The sequence below is a fragment of the Melopsittacus undulatus genome, chromosome 6 (assembly GCF_012275295.1).
Source record: "Melopsittacus undulatus isolate bMelUnd1 chromosome 6, bMelUnd1.mat.Z, whole genome shotgun sequence".
NCBI lineage: Eukaryota > Metazoa > Chordata > Aves > Psittaciformes > Psittaculidae > Melopsittacus > Melopsittacus undulatus.
This window is the reverse complement of record NC_047532.1, coordinates 67,528,694-67,553,580: the sequence shown is the minus strand read 5'-3', so window position 1 is coordinate 67,553,580 and position 24,887 is coordinate 67,528,694. Positions and strand designations below refer to the sequence as shown.

Here is a 24,887-nt window from a genome sequence, read left to right as displayed (position 1 = left end):
GGGGGGATTGAAAGCAGGTAAAAATAGGGGTTTTTTTTTCATCTTCACTATACTTATTACAGCTCTCTGTCAGAATGGCCTCTGAAATGTCCCTATTCCAGCCTGAAGATGCCAACTCCATTCTACCATTCTTTATGTGCTCTGTGGCCCATTACCTGTGCCACGTCCTCTGAGTACTTTCTAGCATTACTGTGATCTTGTGTAGCCATGGGGATGGGGGAGCAGAACTGCTCATCTCATGTAAGTGGTGTCAGAATAAAGCTGGGAGTGCGGCCAAGCAGACCACCTTCAACAAGGGTAAGGGCAGTGTCCCAGGCAGCACACCACAGAATGTGTGCTTGGTGTTTGGGAGAGCAGTATCCCTCTGAAGTGAACCTAACTCCTGTCCATGCCCAGAGCTTCCTCAGCACCTGCTTGCAGGGTTGTTGACCACACACCTGAAGGGTTTGCTGAAGCAAAATTCAGGATGACTCAGATGGGATTCTGTCATTTCAAGGTTTTCTTTCTAGTTTAATTGAAAAGCATTACAAGATCCACTATAACAGCACCGGTTGTCTGTCTGACTTGCATCTCTGAGCCTCAAGACGTAAGACCTAAATGGGAACAATGGAATGGGAAATGGTGCTATTCCAGGGTATGCGTGATCAAACACGGGGCAACCCTGGACTGGCGGCACCTGAAGGCTGCAGTGTGCATTGTCACCAGGGCTTGTTTGGGGGGGGGTGTTATTTATTTAATTAATTTCCCCTCTTTCCCAGCAAGTAGCAAATACTGATGCCAGAGACATGGGGATACTGGAGTCAGGTATTCATTGATGGTTCTTCCTGAGACCCCCTTTCCCTGAATACAGCAGCAAAACTTCATCCTGCACATCAGATATCAGTAGTTTGGGTCTGCTCAGCTTCTTCTCAGCGCCTTGTGCTCTGTGAAGATCCTCACTTCAGAGGCAGACGAGAACCAAACCTCTCACCGAGCCGTTGTGCCTCGGTGCTGGTAGCTCGTCTTGCCCCGTGTGACGGGCCAGCTCCGGCCTGCGCCGCTCTGAAGCGCTGGCGGATGGGTCCAAGAGATGGGCCGTGGGACAGGGTATGTCCGGCGGGAGGAGCGGGCAGCGAGTAAGCCCCGCCATCCGGCCCCCCGCCCCCTCTGCCATGGCCCTGCCCACCCCGCGTTTCCCGGGAAACCGTGCTGCTCACAGCCAATAGAGTGCCCAGGGAAGGCACCGCCCCCCCGTTCTCGCGAGATCTGTGTCTTGACTCTAAGCGTGAGGACTACATCTCCCAGCAGCCTTGAGGAGAGCTCTGCCGCAGCCAATGGGGCGGGAGGCACCGTGGTGGGCGGGGCCGACCGGGGCCAATCCGCCGTGGGCAGCTGCGGCGGCGGAAGCGGTGCTCGGTGGTGGCGGCTCAGCGACGGCTGCCGTGGGGCGTCCCCGGCACAGGTACTGCGGCCGGTAGCGCGCCTGGCTTCGCGCCGGGGACCGGGAGCAGCTCCAGAGAAGGGTTGCTGGCGGGGAGCGACGGCAGTCTCCGGATCGGCCGCTGCGGCTGTCTCAGTGCGGGGCGGCGGGGGGGAGCCTGTCCCTGGAGGCAGCGCCGCGGAGCGGGGCGAGGGGAGCGGAGAGGGGCTGGGCTCCTCGCGGCGGCAGGACCGGGGCGGGAGCGCGGGAAGGGACAGAGACAGGGCAGGACTGAGGAGAGGAGCGCAGGACAGGGCGGGCGAGGGCCGGGCCGGGCTCGGACGGGCGGTACGGGCCGCGGTCGGTACGGGGAGGGGCGGCTTCGGGCGCCGCCGCGCTCCCGGGAACATCCGGGCCCTGAGGCCCCTCACGGCGGCACAGCGGGGCGGGCCCGGGCGGCACGGTTGGCCCTCATTGGCTAGCGGCTTCCTCCCCGCTATTGGCTCTCCGCGCTGTGATGTTCTTAGTACTGTCACTCCTTACTGGCTATGGAGGTCAGCTCTGGATTGGCTGTCTCGGCGGGGCTCTCCGCATTGGCGCACGGTTGGCAGTGCCGCTATCGCCGCGCCCAATGAGAGGGACGGGAGCGGGGGGCGGTGCCTGCCGGGGGTGTTGTCGCCCCCTGTGAGGCGGTGGGCGAGGGGTTGGGGGGGTTGCCGGTGCCGTGACGTTAGGTGACGCATGCTAATGCTCGGCGCTCCCTGCAGGCGGACATGAGCTCGCAGCAGTTCCCCCGCTCGGGCGCGCCGCCTCCCGGCCTCGGACCAGCGCCGCCGCCCCCCATCGCCGCCAGCGGCTCCGCCGGGCTCATCGCCCCCGCTGCCACAGGTAAGCGGTCCCGGCAGCACTGTCCCGCTCCGGCTTTTCTGCCGGACACAGGAGGTGCGGGACGGGGCCGCCCCGGGTGGGGGGAGCGGGACGTACTCGCGGGCTGCGCCCGTCCCCAGTGAGAAGAGCAACGCGAGAATCGGTTTAGCTGCGGGCTTTGCGCAGCGATCAGGGTAGAGCCGTTCCTCTGCTCCCCCCGGGCGTGCTGGCTCGGCTGCCGCCGTCCCTCTGCTCCGCCTGTGTGCTCTGCAGGCAGGAGCAGTGCGTGGATATGGGAGCGTTTCCTGTAGCTGGCGGTGGGGTGGGAGCTCTGGTTCTTGTGGTACTGTCCCTGCCGAGGTTACAGGCTGCAGAGGTGAATGGGGGTTGTTTCACTTGGAGGAGGGTTTATATTTGTTTTTCAGCTTGACAGCAGATACATAACTGATTACACTCAGACTTTAATAGTACTTGGCTGGTGTGGGACTCTACAGCAGTTATTTAGATAACAAAGTCTTTTTCACGTGAAAGAAAACTCCGTCAAGCTTTGTTTGGAGAAGGTGTTCAGATGGACTTCTCTGAGATGACCCCACCTTGCACAGCATTGCAGGGCCCATCAGTTCTAAGGGGAACTGGCAGAAGCAATGCCAGCATTCCCAGGGCTTTCATCACTGGAGTGTATTTGATCAATCACATCCCCAAGCCAGTGGGTGACTGCTGCAGACTTGTTCAACTTCTGTACCCTTTTCCTCAGAGCTTCCTGTTTCTCTCTCGTTTTCATTGCTAGTGAGTGATGAATCAAGTCGTGACTCAGAGGTTGCTCCTAGGGAGCATATTGGCCCTGGCAGCTCAATCCAGCCTCGAGAGGAAAAGCAGGAGCCAGTGGTGGTCCGGCCATATCCACAGGTTCAGATGTTGACACAGCACCACCCTGTCCAGTCTGGTGCTCCAGTGACAGTGACAGCACCACCAGCACATTTGACTCCAGCTGTGCCACTTTCCTTCTCAGACGGACTGATGAAGGTAACAAGGAGGTTTATGATCCATAGGGGAAGGAAATAACAATCCATATTGCAATTAAGAGCACTGGGCAAAAAATAAACTGCATCAAAATCTTCCCTACTTTTGTTGCCTAAGCTTTCCTTGGGTGCTACGCACTGCCTCTTGGGTTTAGCTGCTCCATCTGCTGTGCTGAGGACTTCATTGTATCACAGAATTACTTTTGAGGGGAGTGGGTTTTGTTTGTCTCCTAAGAGAATAGTGATTTCAGTCAGGTTCTGAAATCTTCCCTTTTCTCTGGATGGGAATATCACATTAAGTGTTAATGCCAAGTGTCTGTAGGAGCATACCATAGCTTTAACAGATTCCACTTGTGACTAAGGCTGTATGTTAGGAACTGCATACTTCCCATGCAAAAGATGGCCTTCCTTTGTCCCAGATGAAAACAGAATAGCTTTAAATGACCCACATCCTTTCTCTCCAAGTACTTAACCACACTTATCCTTGCACAAAGCTGATTTTCTGTCATGCTTTGACCCCAAGATGTTTCCACATTGAGTTCTTGTTTGGAGGTGCCAACATTTCTGTCTTTGTATTTCTTGTAGCCTCCCTTGAAGCCCACCATGCCCAGCCGGCCCATTGCTCCTGCTCCACCCTCTACTCTCTCAGCTCCCACAAAGGTTCCTGGGCAAGTTACTGTGACCATGGAAAGCAACATACCACAGGCTCCAACAATTCCTGTGGCAACCATCAGTGGGCAACAGGTCTGGTTCTTTGGTTTGTTTAGTTTCTGTTCCAGTTTGATCCATGGTCAAACCAGTACTAATATTGGTACAACTGAGGTGGGCTCTTACAGAAAGAACTAAGGTAGAAGAGAGCAGGCTTCCCCAGACAGTGTTGGATCAATTCTGTTTGGAGCATTAAACCTCAGTCTCAGTGAGCTCTGTAGAAAGCTGCTGATTTTTTGTACTCACCCAACTGACATAGCAGGCGGGGGGGGAGCTGTACGTAATGCATTAGAAATATCATCTTTTGCCCTCTAACTTAGACTGCAGTCTAAGATTTAGCCAGCCCTCCTGATTTGAAACTGGGTCGCCAGAGCACTTGGCCGTGAACCTCTGAAGCCTCAGAGTTTTGCTGTCAAGTGCCTTTAGGTAGGTTTGAGTTAGGCTGGCTGAGGATGTGCGGCAGTTTCAGTCAATTATTATTAATATCCCTGGAAAGAACAGAATTAGAAGAAAATAGAATTCAGTTGTTGCAACCTTTGCCAGGTTCCCACCATTCTCTTGGCTTTACTGGAGAGGTGTGTTACGAGTCTATGCCTTAAAAGTCCCTAATGGCAAAAGGGCCACCTCTCTGGCTGATACGTGGGTGACTGCTAGCTCATTGTCACTCATGTCCCAGCCAGGAAAATAGACCAGTGAAACAGATAAATGTTTACATTTTCCACACACAGTGTCAGCAGGCTCTGTAACATTATCCTGTAGAAACATGGAATCATAGAATAGTTAGGGTCGGAAAGAACCTTAAGATCATCTAATTCCAACATCTGCCCCTTTCTTCCACCAGCATGTAATGCATGACACCTTTGTACACCAAGTATGGTAATAATATGGCCATTAATTCTTGTCAATGCAGCTCATGGGGGGGGTTTTGGGTTTTGTGATTTCTTTGACTCTGCAGGGGCATCCTAGTAACTTGCATCATATCATGGCTACCAACGTGCAGATGTCTATCATCAGAAGTAGTGCTCCTGGGCCTCCGCTACACATTGGAGCGTCTCACCTACCCCGAGGTAAAGACGGAGCTGTGCCATCCCTGCCTCCTGCTCACAGCCTTTCCGGGGAGGTGTAGCTAGCCTTCACCTCTCCAGTTCTCACTGCTAACACAGCCAGTACTCCAGCTGTTAAAGCTGCTAACATAAATAGGTGACTGCCAGCCACTTTAAGAATTACGTTGCCTTCAGCCATTTAGGGCAGGACTGTGTGACAGTGTTCAAAATGCTGGCAGATACCAGCATGTCTGTTCTTCTAGTTCTGTGCTGTTAAAACAGTGAATGTGTTCAAGAAAGAAACCACACTGGTGTAGACTGACCTGTCCTGTAACATGTTATGTTCTTGGTAGCAAGCGTTGATCACCTATGACAATGCACTTGAGCAGATTGCAAATTCATGTGCATTTGCATTTACCCTTGAGTTAAATGCTGCTGATAGCTACAGGCTCTTGTCTCCCAGGTTGCTGTGGCTTACAAATAGAAGATCAGCCCCTTTAAAGAAGCCCTGTGCACAGTAGCATCTGCCTGATTTCTGACTGCGGTTTTAATTTCAACAGCTTTTGGGTTAGGTTTCCAGTTCAGCTTTAAACTGATCTGAATTCAGTGTACTACTCATATTTGTATTTCCTTTCATATTTGCTGTTATTTGGTCACTCAAGAGACATAAATGACACAGCAAAGACATAATCTTCTGTGCAGCTTGCTTTGTAGCTGTAGCTCACTTGATTGCTGTGGGACAGCTGCCACAAACTGTACGGTCACTTAATGCACCTTTTTCTTTTGTCTTCCTGCTCTTTTTCTCTCTGCTTGAGTATTAACTTTTGAGGTAATAATTTAAGTTGGGGACAACTACAGAAATGATGCAGTCCAGTCTATCAAATGATTTCAAGGCTGTTTGCCTGCTACAGTGATTTCTTGTGGTCAGGAGACAGCAGAGAGTAGATAAATTATTCAAATTGCAACTTTAAAGGTCTTTTTGGGTCTGTCTTGCTTGGTTTTGGTTTTGTTGGGTGTTTTGTTCTATTGCACGTGTATTGTTCTTCTGAACTTCATTGGGTGCAGCAAGATTGTTGTTGGTATCAAGTGACTTGCACATTAGCCCAGTAATCAAACTGAAATATTTCTACTGACCTCCATAGCCTGGCATAAAATGATATTGGATTTGCAATATAAGCTTATTATAGGGGAATAAGAAGTAGCAAGAAAGCCAATTAATTTAAAATAATACCTGCATTTCTCCACATACTTTTGCAAATCTTATATGTGTCTGTTGCAAGCCTTTACTTCTAAACCAACACCACCTGAACTGACGTACATATAAAATACATGAAGACTGAAATACATACAGCCAACAAGCAGAGTTTGTCCTCACAGAGCCATTTGGATGCACGGTGTTTTAACACATTTGGTTTGTTTCCCAGGTGCAGCGGCTGCTGCAGTGATGTCCAGTTCTAAAGTAACCACAGTCCTGAGACCAGCTTCCCAGTTGCCAAATGCAGCTACAGCTCAGCCAGCAGTTCAGCACATCATCCATCAGCCAATCCAGGCAGGTAGCAGCCAGGCAGCTCTGCACAACGCTGACCTCCAAGTTCTTCCTGGCACTTATTTGTCCTATATAACCTATAATTGCATATTTCCTAGGCTAAGGTTTCCAGTCTGTTTCTTGGGTACTGGCTTCTAATAGCAAGTAGTGAAATAATTGTATTAGTCCTGTGGTTTTATTTCCTTTGTGGACTTCATGCCACAAATTGGGTTTAACTGTCTCCAAAGTGCTTAGAAACTGAGAAGAGGATTTAGTTCAGATGTACTCAAGTTTTAAAGTCTGAAGAGTTTGGTGCCATGTACTCCTGTTGATTTCTTCTTAAATATATGATGTAGAATTATACAATTTTAATATGCTTCTGTATAAATCAGCTTATGTCTTCACATGGGAAGATTGTAGGAATCATCTGCCTACAATAATGCTAGTGTTCAATGTGAGGATAAAGGGTTAAACATCTTTATTTTGTGTTTTAAGCTAGGATCCAGATTTAATCACCTTTGACTTCCTGTATATACTTGGATCAGGATTTCTTTTCAGTCTGAAGGGAGCTGACCTTTGAGCTTTTTCCTGAAGACCTTTCAAGGGATCCGGTCTTGTTAACTTTGTCAGTTACCAGTTCCTGTGATAGTGGAGGCTTTGAAAACCAACACAGATTTGCTCAGGAGCATGCAGATCAATTCAAAAAGCCTGGAAATGTCTTAGAATGCCAGCACGTAGTGATAAGATGTAGGAAAAGCAGTTTTAACCAAGTAATTCCTAATTATTATCTGAAAAGTAGAATTTATTTTCTGAATGTGTCTCTCTCTGACTTGTTTTTGTAGTCTCGTCCTCCTGTGACAACATCAAGCACTATTCCTCCTGCTGTGGTGGCAACTGTCTCAGCCACGAGAGCTCAGTCCCCTGTTATTACTACAACAGCAGCCCATGCTACAGAGTCAACACTCAGGTAAAGATGCTTTGAAAGCTACAGTGCTCTGATTTGACAGGCTGCAAGAAGGGGAAACAGAAGTGTCAGTCATTGAGAGTAGATAACCCTCTAGATGTAGGATGTTACAATACAAAACCAGTAATGCTTGCTCAGTGCAAATGCTTTCAGTTCTGCACATAAAAATTCTATAAGCTTGAACTGTTGCTTTGTGTTCTGAGATGGAAAGACCTTAATGAATCCATTCAGAGATCCTGCTTCCTGGAATGCAAAATTTCTGTTGCAGGAACTTGAGGCTAATTTGGTCCATCTATGTTTGTTTTTTTTATGAAGATATGCTGAGAAGTGACACATGACAGTTGAAAAGCATCCCTGACAGAAAGCCTCGGAGTTAGTGATAAGTTGTCCTTCCTAGTTGGGTACGTAGAGCAGATTGCAACTGCACTGCTCTGCTGTCATGTCTTACACTGCTTTACTGTGTACTTGGTAGCAGTGCTGCTTTCTCAGGAGAGGAGTCCAAGACCTGATGTGGGTCCCTGCCTTTTATCTTCCATATTTAGTGTCCCCACAGTTATCTTCACGATGATTTTGCTTCCTTTCCAGTCGACCCACGCTGTCTATCCAGCAGCACCCGCCTTCTGCAGCTATTAGCATCCAGCGGCCTGCGCAGCCGCGGGACACAGCCACTCGGATCACTCTACCATCTCACCCAGCTATAGGAACACAGAAACCACAGCTGCACACCATGGCTCAGGTAAACTGCAACAAGAAAGAAAAACTCTTGCTTATTCTAGATATCAATTTTGTTTGTATCTTGAGGGCTAAGATTATATTTGGGGAAAGAGGTTAGAAATTCATGTTGTTCACAGTCAATGCAACATGATCCCATACTAAGTATGTGTTTTTAAAAGTACTGGTCATTTAACTTGAAGGTTTTCTTCTCATTTCATAGAAAACCATTTTCAGTACTGGTACTCCTGTGGCAGCAGCAACAGTGGCGCCTATTTTGGCAACAAATACCATTGCTTCAGCAACCACAGCTGGTGAGTATTCATAATGCTATTGGGAAAGTTACGGGGTGTGATTTTGTTGTTGGTGAATTTTCCTCCTTGAGCAGGGAACCAAATTACTTTTGAGGAATTATTTATGGTAAAGGCTGCATTTGGAAGAGTAGGAACAGACTTCAGGAAGAAAATTACTGGGTTCTTGAAGGAGGATGTCTGATTGGGGTTTATCCTCTCTTTATTTGGATAGAGAGATAATGATGTGACAGGGCTCCATAGAAACATCTTATATAGGGTGTTTTTTCTTTCTCTTCAGGTTCTGTGTCTCACACCCAAGCGCCTACAAGCACTATTGTTACCATGACAATGCCCTCCCATTCTTCCCATGCTACAGCTGTCACGACTTCAAACATCCCAGTTGGTGAGTGATTTCAGATTTAAGAAGAGTGTGTAACTGATGCCTTTACTTTTCTGCTTACACAAGCAGTATTTGTGCATATTGGCAGATTAAGGAGGGAAAGAAAATCAGTTCAAGCTGTGAGAAACCAATTAACAGGTTATGCTGAGGCATAACTTTGTTTAGTACCAGGAAGAAATAGATGTTCTAGAAGGAGTAAGTAATAAAATGGCTCATTGACTTACTGAATTGAACTTTTAGACAGACTTGGGCCTTTTGGCATTTCAGAACCTGAATTGTATACACTGCATAAGTTTTAACTGCTTGGTGATAGAATATGGCTTTAGTAGTTGATTTTGTAAGTTCTTTCCTGTGCTCCTGGAGGTGCTTGGTGTAACCTAGTGTTCGATTAGTGCGTTCATTTGGAGGTAGAACACTAAGGTCTAAAGATGGGAGCTTTATTTGTCTGGATGTGGAATCTTCCAGAGCTGTTTCCTGTAGAACTGCCTAAGTTTCCTTTTGTTCATCTCTGTTTTCCTGATGACCTCCTTCTTGTTTTTTTGATATCTTATCCTATCTGTCCCTACCATATATTTGCAAAAAGTGAGGTTGTATCTCCAAATGTCAGTGTTTCCTGCAAAGCTTTTGTAGGTGTGTTCTTTCTTTTCTTGACCTCTGTGTATACTTGTCTGCCTTGATCTTTGTCAAGTTCTGCTTTGAAAACTTGGATAAGTAATTCTTGACAGCAGAAAGGATTGGGCTGATTCTAAAGCTAAATCAAATGGTAAATAACTTGACCACTGTATTAACTTACTCTGTTAGCAAGTGTACTTTATATCTGCATTTATAATATCCATCTATTCTGGTATAAACTGATGTAAAATGCTTCATTTCACTTGTTCTTTCTGCCTATTGAGGGAAGCTGTCATTGTTGCAGATAGGATATCAGTAGCAGATTCAAAGGCAAAGTGGGTTGAGAGGGAAGGAGTGGTATTTGGGGATTTGCCAGAGTTAATCTCACCTTTGCCATGTTTACCAGCTTTTCCTGTGACTCTCAACTGATTACATCTTTGTCTTTATGCAGCTAAAGTGGTTCCTCAGCAAATCACGCATACTTCTCCTCGGATACAGTCTGACTACACAGCAGAGAGGAGTAATCTCATACCCCTCTCCAGTCACCGGGCGTCTCCAAACCCAGTAGCAATGGAAACCAGAAATGATAACAGGTGGGGAAACAGCAGCTCTAGGAATGAGAGTGTATGAGTAGGTTTTGAGTGCCTTGCTGCTTTGCTAGGTTCTGATATGCTGGAAATAATGTGTTTTAAAAACCTGGGGATTTAGTCATTTTGAATTAACCATGATAGGTGAGGTACTTGGCTTAGGACAGATGAGATTATACAGCTTGGGGGTTTAAGAGGTTGAAGATGAACTGCTGAGATGGTATGTGTAATACTTGCTCTCTTTGATGCCTGTAGGCAGTCGGTGCCTGTCCAGTTCCAGTATTTCTTACCAACATACCCACCCTCTGCCTACCCTTTGACTGCGCACACCTATACCCCCATCACCAGCTCAGTGTCCACCATCCGCCAGTATCCGGGTAAGACCAGCTTTGGGGCAGGCTGACCTTGATGCTTTGTTCAGTTGTTATCTTCTCTGTGAGTGTTAGCAATGGGAGAATCTAAGAGGTTTTTATGCTTGATTTTCATGATTTGTCACTAAAAGTCTCTGATAAATGTTGCCTGAGGGAAAAACTCATGGGCAGGGGGTACTGAACTACTTCAGAGGCCTACTAAATACAGCTACTAACAGTCTCTTCTAGGGTTTCACATTTTATATCCAAGAGTTTGCATCTCTGAGTAGAAGCTCTTGATTCTACAAATCAGAACAGTTCAACTCCTCCAAATCAACTCTTGGATGCATCTTTGTTCCCTGGTGTTCTGAGAAGCCCCTTCTAATCTCTTTCCACATGAGTGTACGGTTTGAGGGAGAAATCTGAACCAAGAATGGAAAAAATAAGCTGTATGCACACATTTGCATTAGTGTTCTGTTTAAAAGAATGGAGCAATTAATGGGCTTGAACCATTGCAGTGATTTGCAGTGAAAAAATGATGTGTAATGTGAGCCCATGTAGTCAGCCCAAACTTAAGTCATTCTGTGATACATTCTGGAGCCCTTTTACCTTACTGAGTAGTTTAAGACTCTTCCCTGTAACGTGATAATTCCTATGATCCAAACTGTGGGAATCTGCATGATTTGAATTTTCATGGAATATCTGCCTGCTGCCAGTATGTTACCCATGAGCAGTACAGAAGGACTTGGAGGTGACAAAGCCTATCTGCTGAATGGGAAAGGAAGGAATCATAGAATCATTTAGGTTGGAAAAGTCTTTTAAGATCATAGGCTCTTAGATGTCTTTTAAATACCTCAGGGGACAGTGACTCCACCACATCCCTGGGCAGCCTGTTCCAGTGCTTCACAGCCCTTCTGGTGAAGAAATTTTTCCTTTCGTCCGGTCTAAACCTCCCCTGGCACAGCTTGAGGCCATTTCCTTTTGTCCTATTGCTTGCAACTTCGGAGCAGAGACTAACACCACCTCACAACATCCTCCTGTCAGGCAGTTGCAGAGAGCAATAAGGTGCCCCCTGAGCCTTCTCTTCTCCAGACTGAATCCCCCCAGGTCCCTCAGCCGTTCCCCATCACACTTGTGCTCCAGGCCCTGCACCAGCTCCATTGCCCTTCTCTGGCCCTGCTCCAGCACCTCAATGTCTCTCTAGTAGTGAGGCGTCCAGAACTGAACACAGGATTCAAGGTGCAGCCTCAGCAGTGCCCAGTACAGGGTGACAATTGCTGCCCTGGCCCTGCTGGCCACACTGGTACTGATATAGGCCAGGATGCTCTTGGCCTTCTTGTTTGCCTAGTGACAAGCTGGCTCATAGTCAGTGGCCATCAGCAAACACCTCCATGTCCTTCTCCACTAGGCAGCTTTCCACCCACAATTCCCCAAGCTTGGAGTGTTCCATGGCATTGTTGTGGCCCAAATCCAGAACCGAGCACTTAGCCTTGTTGAACCTCAAAACATTGGCCTTGTTGGGATAGATCCAGCCTGTCCAGATAGCTCTGCGGAGACTTCCTGCCTTCCAGCAGATCAAAACTCCTGCCTAACTTGGTGTCATCTGCAAACATACTGAGGGTGCACTTGATAATTGATCCCCTTGTCCATATCACTGAGAAAGATATTAAACAGTGCTGGCCCCAGTGCCAAGACCTGGAGAACACCACGTGTGACTGGCCACCAACTGGACTTACCTCCTTTCAAGAGCACTCTTTAGGCCCAGCCATCCAGCCAGTTTTTACCCAGGGAAGAGTACGTCTGTCCAAGCCGTGACAGCCAGTTTCTCTGGGAGAATGCTGTCAAAGGCTTTACTAAAGTCTACATTGACAACATCCACAGCCTCTCCCTCACCCACTGAGCAGGTCACCTTGTAGGAGGTCAGATTAGTCAAGCAGGACCTGCCTTTCATAAACCCATGCTGACTGGACCTGGTTGTCCTGTACGTGCCCTGTGGTGCCACTCAAGATGATCTGCTCCATACCTGCCCCGGCACTGAGGTCAGGCTGACAGACCTTTAGTTCGCCACATGCTCCTTCTGGCCCTTCGTGTAGATGGGTGTTACGTTTGCTAACCTCCACTCAACTGGGACCTCCCCAGTTAGCCAAGGCTGCTGCTGAATGATGGAAGGTGGTGCACTGAGCACTTCTGCCAGCTCCTCAGTACCTTTGGGTGGATCCCATCCAGCCCCATAGACTTGTGTGTGTTTGAATTGTGTAGCAGGTTGCTGATCCTTTCCCCTTGGACTACAGGGGCTTTATTCAGCTGCCTGTTCATTCCAGCTGAAGGGGCTTGTACCTGGAGACCAGGTGGTCTTAACATGTCCTGGGTTCAGCAGTAGCAATCATTTTTCTCCTTCTTAGTAGCTGGTGCAGTGCTGTGATTTTGACTTTCAGCCTGGGAACAGCGCTGATAACACTGATGTTTTTAATTGTCACTCAGTAGTGTTTAGTCTGACCAAGAACTTTCTGAGTCTATGCACTGCCAAGGAGGAGGGGAAGCCAGGAGGAAGCAGAGACAGGACACCTGACCCAAACTAGCCAAAGACATATTCCATACCACAGCATGTCATGCCCAGTATGTAAACAGGGAGCAGTTACCCAGAAGGGTTAGATCACTGCTTGGGTCAGGCTGGGTTTTGGTTGGCAGGTGGTGAGGTGTTATATTCTCTTTCCTTGTTATTTCCCTTATCATTATTATTATTGGTGGTAGCAGCAGTGATTTGTGTTATACCTTAAGTTACTGGGCTGTTCTTATCTCAACCCATGGGAGTTACATTCTTTTGATTCTTCTCCCCATCCCTCTGAGAGCAGGAGGAGGAAGGGGGCAGGGGAAGTGAGCTAGAGGCTGCGTGGTTCTGAGTTACCAGCTGGGCTTAAACCGCGACACATGCACAGCAAACTGATACATTACTGGGGCTTATTCTTTCTGTCACTGAAATTCCAGTGAAAAGCTGCTAGTCTTCACTATAATGTGAAGAGGTGGGCTTCAAGGCAATTAACTCGAGGTGGGCTTCAAGGCAATTAAATGAGTCTCAATAATAAGACGGGGCTTATTTTGTACCTTCCTACTCTTTGGCTGAAAGTTTTTAAAGGAGAAGGTGCAGGTGCGTGGTGGTACTTGGTGCTGGCAGTTGTATTTGAGGTGCTGTTACAGAGCCCCCAATAAAACATCACTACAGACTGCCAGGAGTTCCAGTTTTGATGGCATGTTGGGGTGATGGTAGGCTAATCTTAATTTTAAAATAGCAGATGTAGAGTCTTCAGCTATAGCTCATTGACAGACATTTTTCTTGCTAAATTGACTTGAAACATAAGCTGAAGGTACTAATTATGGCAGTAACTCAAAGCAGAGGATTCAGGGTATTGGGAGGGATGTGCACCTGGGCTGTGCACAGCCAGGTGAGGGCTTAGATAAAAGTACAGAGGAGACTATAAAAGAAGACAGATAAAGAGAGTTAATGTAGAGTTCTCAGGAAGAATATTGGCTTTGGCTTTCCAAATGCTGATTGTATTTTGTGTAGAATCCCAAAAGGATTTTGCTGGATAGAAAGTTCTGCAACAAGAGTCCTTTGCATGAGGCCTTCCACTAAGAGAATAAACTTGCCATGCTTTATACAGAAACCATTTTCAGGGACCTGGTCATGGATTTTGGGGGTTTGCTATTAAAGTGTCTTGTCAACACAAGAACTTGGTCGAAATCCTGTGACAATGACAAAACCAGCTTGCTCTGCGATGAGAGGGCTCTCCATTGTCAGCAGGCATGGCCATTGTTGGCAAGTTCACACTTGCATTCTGTGTAGGGCTGCAGAAATTTTTCTGTAAAGGCTGGAAATCTGGAATTCCACAATCTGCAGGTAGTGTAACAGGATTGTGAAGTGCTGCCTGGGAGAAGCACAATGTATCATATAGTGGATCTGGAAAGATGGAATCATGGTAAATTCAGATAAATGAATTGAACTCCTTAGAACAGCTGCTTCATTTGGAACATTGTTCTGCCATGGAAAGACTTTGTGTTCAGTTGAGCTGTGGGATCCAGCCTATGGGTGCAAGCCCTGTTCTGAGACAGATAAGTTTGTACTCAACTTCAGAACAGTTTGTCCACTTGTACTGAGGAAAAGTTATTATGGTTGGGGAAAGGGGGTCAGGAAGCAAGCCCTGCATTAAAGTGCTTAGGCTTGAGTCTCTGCATCCTCTGCTTGCTTTTGTACAGCCAAAGGTGTGAAGCTCTTTAATTGACGTAATGATGACCTCTGTGAAAAGACTGCCTTCTGACAAGACACGGGCTTAGGCTTCCCTTTTTCATAAATATATACATCTTTTGAAGCAGAGAAAATGCCAAGTGTTGGCACTTGGAAGCCTTGTAATATTAAGATAATGAGCAAAAATAGTGCACAGACTTATGAAATGAATTTGGCTACAGAAATGCAGTTGAGTCTAACTAAGAAGTAGAGTCAAACTTGATCTTTTCCCTCATGTTGCAATTTGAACTAGAAAATGGAATAGAAATAAATGGTAATGTTTAATTCTCACAGTCTGGCCTCTCAACTCAAATTTACTCCTGCAACAGGCAGGCTGGCAAATCAATTGTTCATAGCAAAGTAGTCTTTGAAAGGAAGTATTGGAGTGAGAGGTGCTGGGGGAGCAGAGGCACCCATGGGTAGCTGTGATGAGGTGTCTGTGTTGCTGTTCCCAGTTTCAGCCCAGGCACCCAACTCGGCCATCACGGCTCAGACTGGCGTTGGCGTGGCCTCCACCGTGCACCTCAATCCCATGCAGTTGATGACTGTAGATGCATCTCATGCCCGGCACATCCAGGGGATCCAACCAGCACCCATCAGTGCGCAGGGGATCCAGCCAGCACCAATCAGTGCCCAGGGCATTCAGCCAGCACCAATTGGGACACAAGGACTCCACCCTGCTGCACCAATTGGTACACAGGGACTGCAGCCAGCACCAATCAGTGCTCAGCAGCCACAAGCTGACACCAAGACCTCAGGTAAGAGCAACCAGCAAAGTCCATTCTTTGGACCTGTGTAGAGTGACTGAACTTGTCCTGCACATTTGGCTTGTTTGGAGTTTTTTCTTTTTACTCTGATAATGATCTCGTTATAGTCTCTCTGGTCCGTTAGTGGACACCAAACACATTCATATACATATCCTTCCAGTCAGTACTTTTAACCTATACTTTAATTTATGGGGTTTTTAAGTGTACCAGTGGCAGTGTGTGGGTAGCCTCTGAATGGGTTACTTCAGTGAAAAAAACTTGTAGTGCCTGAGCTTAAATGATTCTATCCAGTAAGGCCTTGTAGGAAAAGTAATTTACAAGTAAATGACATTCTCCACACTGTTCCGGTTATGTATTAGATTGCACTAGAAATTAGAATACAGCTAGGTACCTTCAGCATTTGGTAACCTGATGTTGGACTGTGATAGAAACCATCATTCATTAAAAATTACTGGTTTGATGAAACACCAACAACTTATTGAAGACTTGGGAGGTGGCAACCCAAATATGCTGTTTCAAAGCTGCAGACATACTGTGTGGTGACTTCCTGATTGTCTAAATGCTTTGCCTCAGTTAGTTGGCCATACCGGCTTTGGCAGAAGGTCAGAATGTAAGCAGAACTGATAGTGGCATGTATTGACACAGAGAGTCTACCAGGACTGTTATTTTACTGACCCAGTTGTTTTGGTGATCTCTCTAGCAATTTTTGCATTTTCCATTTCTTCTGGAAAAGATTATTTCCCTAGAAGCAGTTATTAGGCAGGAGGTAGTTCCCATCTTCCCTGTGTAAGGTTCAGTGATCAGATTGCTTGTGGTGAAGGTGTTGCTTACAAAATGGTCTGAAAGCACTTCAGGTAAAGACTGAGGGAGTTGAGGGAGCGTGGAAAACTTGGGCTCTGCAAACACCTGCTTTGTCATCAATTTTCCTTAAGTAACTGCTCTTCCTCCTCTTTGTATCTGTTCTTCTCTGTTCTGTGTCGATGTCCATCCTGCCCAGCAGTAGTCTTGGCAGATGGAGCCACCATTGTAGCCAATCCTATTAGCAACACATTCAACACTGCTTCTGCAGCAACTACAGTTGTGCAAACCCATAGCCAGAGTGCCAGTGCCAGCGCACCAGCCCAGGGCTCTTCCCCACGCCCAAGTATCCTCCGGAAGAAACCAACAACAGATGGGTGAGTAGAACTGAAGGTGACATGTAAATGACACTTCCGTGCAGTCTAGTCTGGCAAAATGGAACCATTTTAGTGGAGGTAGAAAGGTTCTAGCAAGTTATTCAGTCAGCAGCAGTTTTGAGTAACCTGCTGATCTGTGAATCGCAGTTCTTTTCCTCCCCCAGGGTAGGATATAGTTTTCTCTTATTGTCAGTAATAAAATGAAAGGAAGGAGAGTTTGTCTCCTAGCTCTTGACAATGATCTTCTGAGGGAAAGTGGATTTGAGGCTTTCTTGCTTAATGTAATAAAACCAAAAGAGTTTATTATCTACTTAAATGAGCATCACGTGTTTTGTCTTCAGTGCTTTTCTTAGAAGAATATGTGGATGAGTAGAAAGCACAGGATTAGTACCCTGCTGTGAAATCTGATTAGGAAAAAGGGAGGGTGTAAGTTAAACTCTTAAAATATTTTATGTTGTCTGTCTAATTTTAAATGCCTGAATAAAGAGGCAAGAGACAGCTTTAGACTTAACAATGCATTTCCTCCCCACTAACAACTGAGAACATTTGGAACTGATGCGTCCTGTGAGACTAAACTTGCATACTTTTTCATTTGGGTGGAAACCTTTTATTAAGGCATAGAAGCTGCAGGCTGTAAACCTGAAACAGAAATTAAAGGAGCAGAGGTAGATCACCAAAGACTGTTTCCATTGAGAGGCTGAATATTTTGGACAACAGTTGGATTTCCAGCCCCACAGGAGACTGAATGGTCGCTGAAATACTTTTCTCTATTCAGCCCTGTGCTGCCTAACATCCACATTGATGGTGTGAGGTCTTGAAGCCAGGCTTTGACACAGTCTAGTCCAGCTAAAAGAAGCAGATGCCTGTCTGAGCACTGTTTAGTTCCAAACAATTTGCTCAGTCTTGAAATAGTAGTGGATGACAGTGGCATAGCCAGATCTCCTTTTGTCCACTGTTGGAGCCTTGTAGTTTCAGTAAAACACTGGTGGGATGAAAGTAAAGCTGGCATTCCAAAGAGAAGAAGAAAGGTTGATCTCTTTGCTCTCGGTGGTATTTCTCTTTGCATCAGGGAGGTGGGAATCTTAGATGTGTCTGTCTCTTACAGGCTGGCAGTCCGGAAAAGCTTAATTCCACCTCAGCCACCTGAAGTAGGTAGCACACGTGTAGAGAATACCATGCGAAGCACATCTGGATCACCAAGGCCTGCTGGGTAAGGCTTTAGGATAAACAACCACCTGCATCAGAATATTTTCCTTGTATTTGTTTGATTTGTATTTGGCTATTGGAGTGGTTTAGTTTGAATTTGTCAGTGTGATGACTTCGGAGAGACTAGAATAGTTCTGTTGTGAAGCTGAGGCAGTGGTCTTTTAAAAGATGTAGTTATAAGCTTTCTTAGAAACAAACAACAACCCCTCTGCTGTTGTAAAGGAGAGACCTTGAAAACTTTTTTCTGTAGTACTTGGAAATTAATGCTGAAGAATCATAGAATCATAGAATGATTTATATTGGAAAGGACTTTAAGATCATCTAGTTCCAAACCCACCCCTGTCATGGGCAGGTAAAATAAAGGTAAATGGAGCTTCTACCCTGCTTTAGTTGAGTTCAGGGGCTTTACAATTTACTGTTTTGTAATTGTGAACTATAGTGGGAGCTGCTGCAAACAAGGGATGGGAGGCAGTAAAATTTGGGGTAAAAGTTCCTTTTGTCTGCATTGTGAAACTGTCTCTATCCTTTTGTGAGTATTTTGGTGTTATCTGGAATTAGTCATGAGATTTGCTTGTTAGGGTAAGTGAAAGAAAATAGCATTTATGATAAAGTATTAGAAAGGGAGTAGAGGAGAAATGTAGCTGAGATGACACCTTCTCTGGTTGGTAATCACACTACTCAGCCAGGTGTTACTTGCAGGTGCAGGAAAAACAGGATAGTCTGAATCCAGTTTGACTCATTCACTTTGTGCTAGGTGGTCACGACTGAAGAGCAGCTAACTTCAGTTTGTTTTGTCTCTTTTACATCACAGTGCCAAGACAAAACCTGAAATTCATGTGTCCATGGCCACTCCAGTCACTGTGTCTATGGAGGCAGTGCCTAACCAAGGCAGTGAACAGCCCACCATTGCAGTCCCCCCCACCTCCCAGCAGCCCCCCTCTGCCATTCCAACCATCATCGCAGCAGCCAGTCCCACCTCGCAGCCTGCAGCAGCGCTCTCCACCATTCCAGGAGCTGTCCCAGCCGCTCCACCAACTTCCACCACAATTGTGGCAGCACCCGCTCCTCCATCAACCATGAGTGGTGCCCTGTCAGCAGTGCTGGGTCCTGCAGTGCCAGAGATAAAAATCAAAGAGGAAGTGGAGCCTATGGATATCATGCGGCCAGTATCTGGTAGGTGGTTGTTAATCATCAGGTTGCCTCTTTTGTTATTGAGACAGGTTTTCAAAATATCCACCCCAAAAATGGAATTACATCTCTTTCATGGTAGCACAGAACACCAGTCAAAGGGCTCCCATATGCCTTGTTACTCATAGAGTTCTTATTTGCCTTTTTCTCGATCTCCTATAAGATCACTTGTTACTGTGACTGCTTTGTTCATGTTCAAATGGTTCAACTCCGGAGGGTCTGTTTGAATTCCATTGTTAAAATGCACATGCTCAGCAGCAGTAATGATATGTTGTGAATCAGTTCAATTAGTTTCAGCTTTCTCACCAATCCTGCTGTTCAGGTCCAAGGGCCTGTCTTCTAGATGAAGAATTAGTGACCAGAGTAGGATTTCATGGTGCCCTCCTGTGATTCATGAATATTCGTCTCTAGAACTTTTTAAAGTATTTATTACACTGCCTCACTTATCCAGCTTGGCCATAGTTGCTATCAGATGGCATGATCAGCAAAATTTAGATCCTTGTGGATTTCAGGTTGGGCACTATACAGTGGTAAAATGATCTGAATGCATCCCATGTCCATAAGTATTAGAATTCTGTTTCAGTTGCTGGTTTTATCACTCCACTTAAAGCTGTAATGTGTGATGGAAGAACCTGCTTGTTACAGACTCCTCCAGAGCACAGGCAGAGAGCATTGAGCTCTTTAGGGTTCTTTTATCTCTTATTGGCAATTGTCAAGAGTTTCCATTCCAGAAATGTTTTGCTGCAGTCTTAGTCACAGCTGATTGAGCTTTTCCTTTAGAGTGTCAAAGAGTATTCCCTTAAGCTATGCACCATGCTACTGTCCAACTTCAGAGGTGTGTCAGCTGGTGCAGTAATGTACTGCTCTGGTGCTGTTGACTTGGCAATAAAAGTAGGCTTTTGCAAGGAGAGTACTGCAGTCCCTTCTGATTGCATACGACTCTACTGCAAGAGGAAAATGTCTCACTTGCTATTGACTGTGATCCATGCTGGTGTACATACAAACATAGCTTTGCTTTTTCTTTTTCTACAGTAACACAAGGCAGATGTTAGCATGGATTCCTTTTCGTAACATTAAACTATCATAAGCTTCAAATATGAAAGAACTGAGGGACAGTTGTCTCTGCTCTGATTTTTTCTTTTATTTTTATGCTTTTGTATGTGAGACACTGAAGATCTTGGCATACAGATTTGTCCTAGCTGGCTTAATATCTGCACAGCTGTGACTGCTGGCTTAATATCTGTCCTAGACACATGGAGCTGAAGCACCCATACCCTTTGTGATCCTCTCAGTGTGCTGCAACACAAGCTACTGTTATAGTGTTCAAACAGTGTTGGTGTGTTACCTTTCTGCTGCTGATGGTTTGGGTTCTTTTCCTCTTTCCTTCCTCTTAGCAGTCCCTCCTTTGACTACCAGTACTGTGTCCCCGTCTTTGGCATTGCTGGCCAACAACCTTTCAATGCCTCCAAGTGATTTGCCACCCGGTGCCTCCCCGAGGAAGAAACCCCGTAAGCAGCAGCATGTCATCTCCACAGAGGAAGGGGATATGATGGAAACAAACAGCACTGATGATGAGAAATCCACTGCCAAAAATTTGCTGGTGAAGGCAGAGAAGAGAAAGTCTCCTCCAAAGGAGTATATAGGTAACGTCATCTCTAACGTCTTTTTTTCCTCTTCAAGTGTTTTTTTTCTCTTCCATTTGTTTCTCAGAAAAGGTGTTCTGTCTTTCTCATGCTTCCTAAATATGAACACTGCAGAACCCAAGTACCTGTTCGACAGCACTTTCTATTTAGTGATGTTCAGGGAAAATAACTTCTCTCAAGCATCATTTTATATGAGGTAGCGCTTACCAATCTGTGGAGTTCCTGTGTCATGCTCATCTCCTACTCTTGCCTACTTGATAATAATGCAGTTCCCCCTGGATCCTTTTCTAGATGAGGAAGGCGTGAGATACGTCCCTGTGCGTCCAAGGCCGCCTATCACACTGCTCCGTCATTATCGTAATCCTTGGAAAGCTGCCTACCACCACTTCCAGAGATACAGTGATGTGCGGGTAAAAGGTTAGTCTGCTGCTTGTAGTTGGACATTTTCATTCCCCCGGGATGAACCTCTTCAGCGTACCTGTTAAGGGTGTCTCGGAAGCATTCTTAGCTAGCTGGTGTTGATAAGCAATCCCACAAAAAGGTGTTGATTGCACTTTGGAAAATAAAGCTTGCTCAAGTGACCTAATGACCTCCGCCAGCTAGACATTGCCTCCCTCTCTTCCGTGCTTACGACAAAGAAGGAAAGAAGGGAAGGACACTACACAGAATTGGCTAAAAACTTCCATAAAATTAAGAATCATGTGGTTATTGAGAAATCTATTTACTTCTAGTGATAGAAACTTACTAAGGAAGTAAACCTTAAAGAAGTGACATGCTATGGTAATACGCAACAGTTTAGTTATCCGATTTTATTTTTACCTAACAAACTTGGCAGTTCAATCAAAAACGTTCTATATTTAGTATTTAGGATATAATTTTCTGGAAATACAGATACCTGATCGCTGCTCATGCTTACTAACAAGTTATGTGGCAGATGGGTAGCTCTTTTCCTGTTGGAAGCAAACCGTTGCTCATTCTCATTTATTAAGATGTATGGAGAGCAGAATTTAAGCTAATGTTTTTGTTTGGGAAGAGACGCCTGGCCAGCTCCTGAAGTCTGAATAACATATGTTTTTATTTCTTGGCGACAGAAGAGAAGAAGGCTATGCTGCAGGAGATTGCTAATCAGAAGGGTGTATCCTGTCGTGCACAAGGGTGGAAGGTCCATCTCTGTGCAGCACAGCTACTGCAGCTGGTAGGTGAATGGGGCGTGCAGCTTCCTATGACATGGGGGGACACAGAGTTGTGTAAGACAGGAGGATGTATTTTCAAACTGGTCATCTGACATTGGGAATACCATAAAGGAGCTGTCGTGTAGAGCCCAAAGGGAGTGGGACGTGCTTTCCCCTTTCTCAGGAATGTGGCTTAAGTGGCTTGGAAACTTAGAGTGTTGATTTTGATCCAGACATAAGAGCTGATGTATTTTGTACAGATGATCAAAATTGGCAACTCCATCCTGCTGATGCACAGGTCTGAAGAAGCGTCTGTTTGGGATGGTGCGGCTGATCTGAGGAGGCAGCACTGATCCACATTCCTGGATGCTTCTGTTTCAGGTTGGGGGTGAGGTAGGTGCTCTGCATTCTAGCACCAAACTCCCCAAAACCTCTGCATTCCTGGAATAGTATTGTGAGAAATAGGGGAAACCGTTCTGGTTAGGATCCATGTTTGTTCAGAAGTGGAGCAATCCTGTAAATAGGATGTTAGTAAGAATGCTAGTGCCACACTCCAACTCAGAGGCTCCATCTTCTGAATTACTAACAAGACCAGCTGAGAGGGGAATGGATTATCATCTTCTCTGTGTAGCTTTCTTAATGAGGACAAATGGCCTAGCTGTGAACCTTCTCAAGAGGTGCTAATGTCTTTTAGACGAACCTGGAGCATGATGTGTATGAGAGACTGACGGCCCTGCAGGAGGGACTTATTCCTAAGAAAAAGGCAGCGACTGATGATGACTTGCATCGAATCAATGAACTGATACAGGTGGGTTCCTGTGGCCTCTCAACCTGCTTTACCTTTAATTACAAAATACCCTGCTGCAGTTGGTAAGAGCTAAAGCTGGCTTAAAGGAATCCACATAGGTACAATTCATGTGTTTCCAGTATCATCTATTGCAAGTGGTATTAGGGAAAGGTACAGTGAAAGCTTAGGCTAGAGAGTCTGCTGTTAATGATGACAGTGTTTCATTTCAGGGGAATATGCAGAGATGTAAACTCGTGATGGATCAAATCAATGAGGCTCGAGACTCCATGCTAAAGGTCTTGGATCACAAAGATCGTGTTTTGAAGCTTCTAAACAAGAATGGAACTGTCAAGAAAGTGTCCAAACTAAAGCGAAAGGAGAAGGTCTAAAGCCAGAATAATGACTCTGGAAACGGAGAACCTGTACAGAATGGAGTTGAACCTTTTTGTAGTTTGGGTTTATTTTTAAGCAGAGCATCTGAATAAAAAGGATGAGTTTAGGGAACAGATGGCAAGAGATGGACATGTGAAGCCTGGTGGCCTGAAGGGATTGCCACTGGTCTGTCAATGAACAACGATTTCTCTCAGGCTCATCCCTTTTTAAAGTCTTTCCAATCCCATTTGTTTAACCCTCCTGATGTGTCAGTGCCTACTAATTGGAACTAGTGATGCAATGTGTGGTGGACAGTGCTCTCCTCCTGTTTGCAGCTTAGGGGTGAAAGCACACAAGGTGTGTAGGCGCCTGTAACACAGGCAGTTCTGCAGGGGACATGCAGGTATCGACCCAGACAGCAGCCATGCTTCAAAGCATTGAAAATGACACCACTCTCAGTCACCCCATTCCGTTCTTGTTCTGATTTTCCAGTGTCTGAAGTAGCCTTCTTAAACCAGTGCCACTGCACTAGGAGACCTGCCCCATTCAGGATCTCCAATGGCTCAGAAGTCCTAGCTGTCAAAAAAAAAAAAAAGGAGAAAAACAACAAAGGGGGGAGGGAGAGGGTATCATTTCAAAGTGATTTTTGTAGTGTCTGTGTGTGTGTGTGTGTGTGTGTGTGTGTATCTATGTTGGTGCGCTGGGATACTTGTTTTGAAGTACCTCTTGCCACAGAGGTCTTCGTGTAGCTGGTGTAATGTTAATTGTATGTACCACATACATCCTGCAAACATGAATAAAGGACTTGGAGGTTTTTGTATGTGAGCTGTTTGTATACCTCTCTACTAGTGAGACTGTTCAACCTGTACACTCAAAACCAAGGTAAATCCTTGAAAGAAGCTCTCTGGGGAGAAGAAACAAAATGTTGCATGGTACTCAGCCTCTTGCACTGTGGCAGGAAGGGTGACAATTCACCTTTCAGGTCCTGAAGATGCAGTGCAGATTGCTCCCATGCACTTGTGCATTTAACCTTATTTTTTTTAGAAAGGCTGTCAAATCAGTTCATTTTTAGTCTCCTTGGCAGAAAGCTTCAGTTCATGAACTATATCTGTTTTAAGAATACTTTTCCCCCCTCATCCAGGTATAGGGCTGTTCTCTTGACTTTATTCAGCACTGAGTTATTTCATAATATAGAGTACACAAAAAAAGGTATTCCTTATTTCTAACTATCCTTTTACTAGGGAAGTAAGTATAATGTCAATTTTCATACTGTTCTTAAGTTGTTTTTCCATGTGTTAAAAACGTATTTCAGATTTATCTGCATGGCAGTCTCATTCTCATGAGCTTGATTTTTACTTTTTATATTAAAACTACTTTCATTGTAAGATACAATTCCAGTACAATGCTGTTATAAGCTATGATAATTGCTTGCTCATTTCCTTGCCTAGAAGAAAGCAAACATCATTTACAAGCCCAGAAAGCGCTTTTATGTTCTTGTATATGTTGAAATGCAAGGGGCTCCGGCACACCACCAACTGAAATGTGAGAGGTAAGACACAATAAGCAGCGGTTTAATTGATTCCCATGTTTTTACGTTGTAGTTCTTATACTTTGTGACGAGAACATGCACAACTGATCAAGTATTTGTTTGACGTTGTCATGGTAATAATGGCATGCCAACACTCCCGGGTTCATAAAGCCTCTGCAGGGATTATAAAGTGCCTTTTGTAGGGTTGAGACCTGTTCTGCATCGTTGGCAAAGCGCTTTTGGATGAAGGCCAAGGCCTTAACGGTAAAACGTGAGGTGTTTTTGAGGGGGA

At 45.6% G+C, this 24,887-nt stretch overlaps 1 protein-coding gene across 4 annotated transcripts; it reads left to right on the top strand.

The window, feature by feature from the left end:
* The first annotated feature begins 1,355 nt into the window (after positions 1–1,355).
* SAP130 (Sin3A associated protein 130) lies at positions 1,356–23,887 on the top strand. 4 transcript variants are annotated; one of them, XM_034063455.1, is made up of 21 exons: positions 1,356–1,441; positions 2,167–2,287; positions 3,054–3,289; positions 3,871–4,029; positions 4,949–5,060; positions 6,461–6,585; positions 7,404–7,528; positions 8,111–8,261; positions 8,460–8,550; positions 8,828–8,932; positions 9,993–10,134; positions 10,384–10,505; positions 15,213–15,515; positions 16,525–16,699; positions 17,805–17,909; positions 18,717–19,078; positions 20,488–20,736; positions 21,028–21,153; positions 21,828–21,931; positions 22,603–22,716; positions 22,926–23,887. In XM_034063455.1, the coding sequence occupies exons 2-21, from the start codon at positions 2,173–2,175 to the stop codon at positions 23,082–23,084; spliced, it is 3,180 nt and encodes a 1,059-aa protein (XP_033919346.1). In that variant the 5' UTR covers positions 1,356–1,441; positions 2,167–2,172; the 3' UTR covers positions 23,085–23,887. The 4 variants fall into 4 exon arrangements, with proteins under 4 accessions (XP_033919346.1, XP_033919347.1, XP_033919345.1 ...); XM_034063456.1 differs by having other exon boundaries at positions 16,522–16,699; positions 20,491–20,736; XM_034063454.1 differs by having other exon boundaries at positions 16,522–16,699.
* Positions 23,888–24,887: the final 1,000 nt, after the last annotated feature.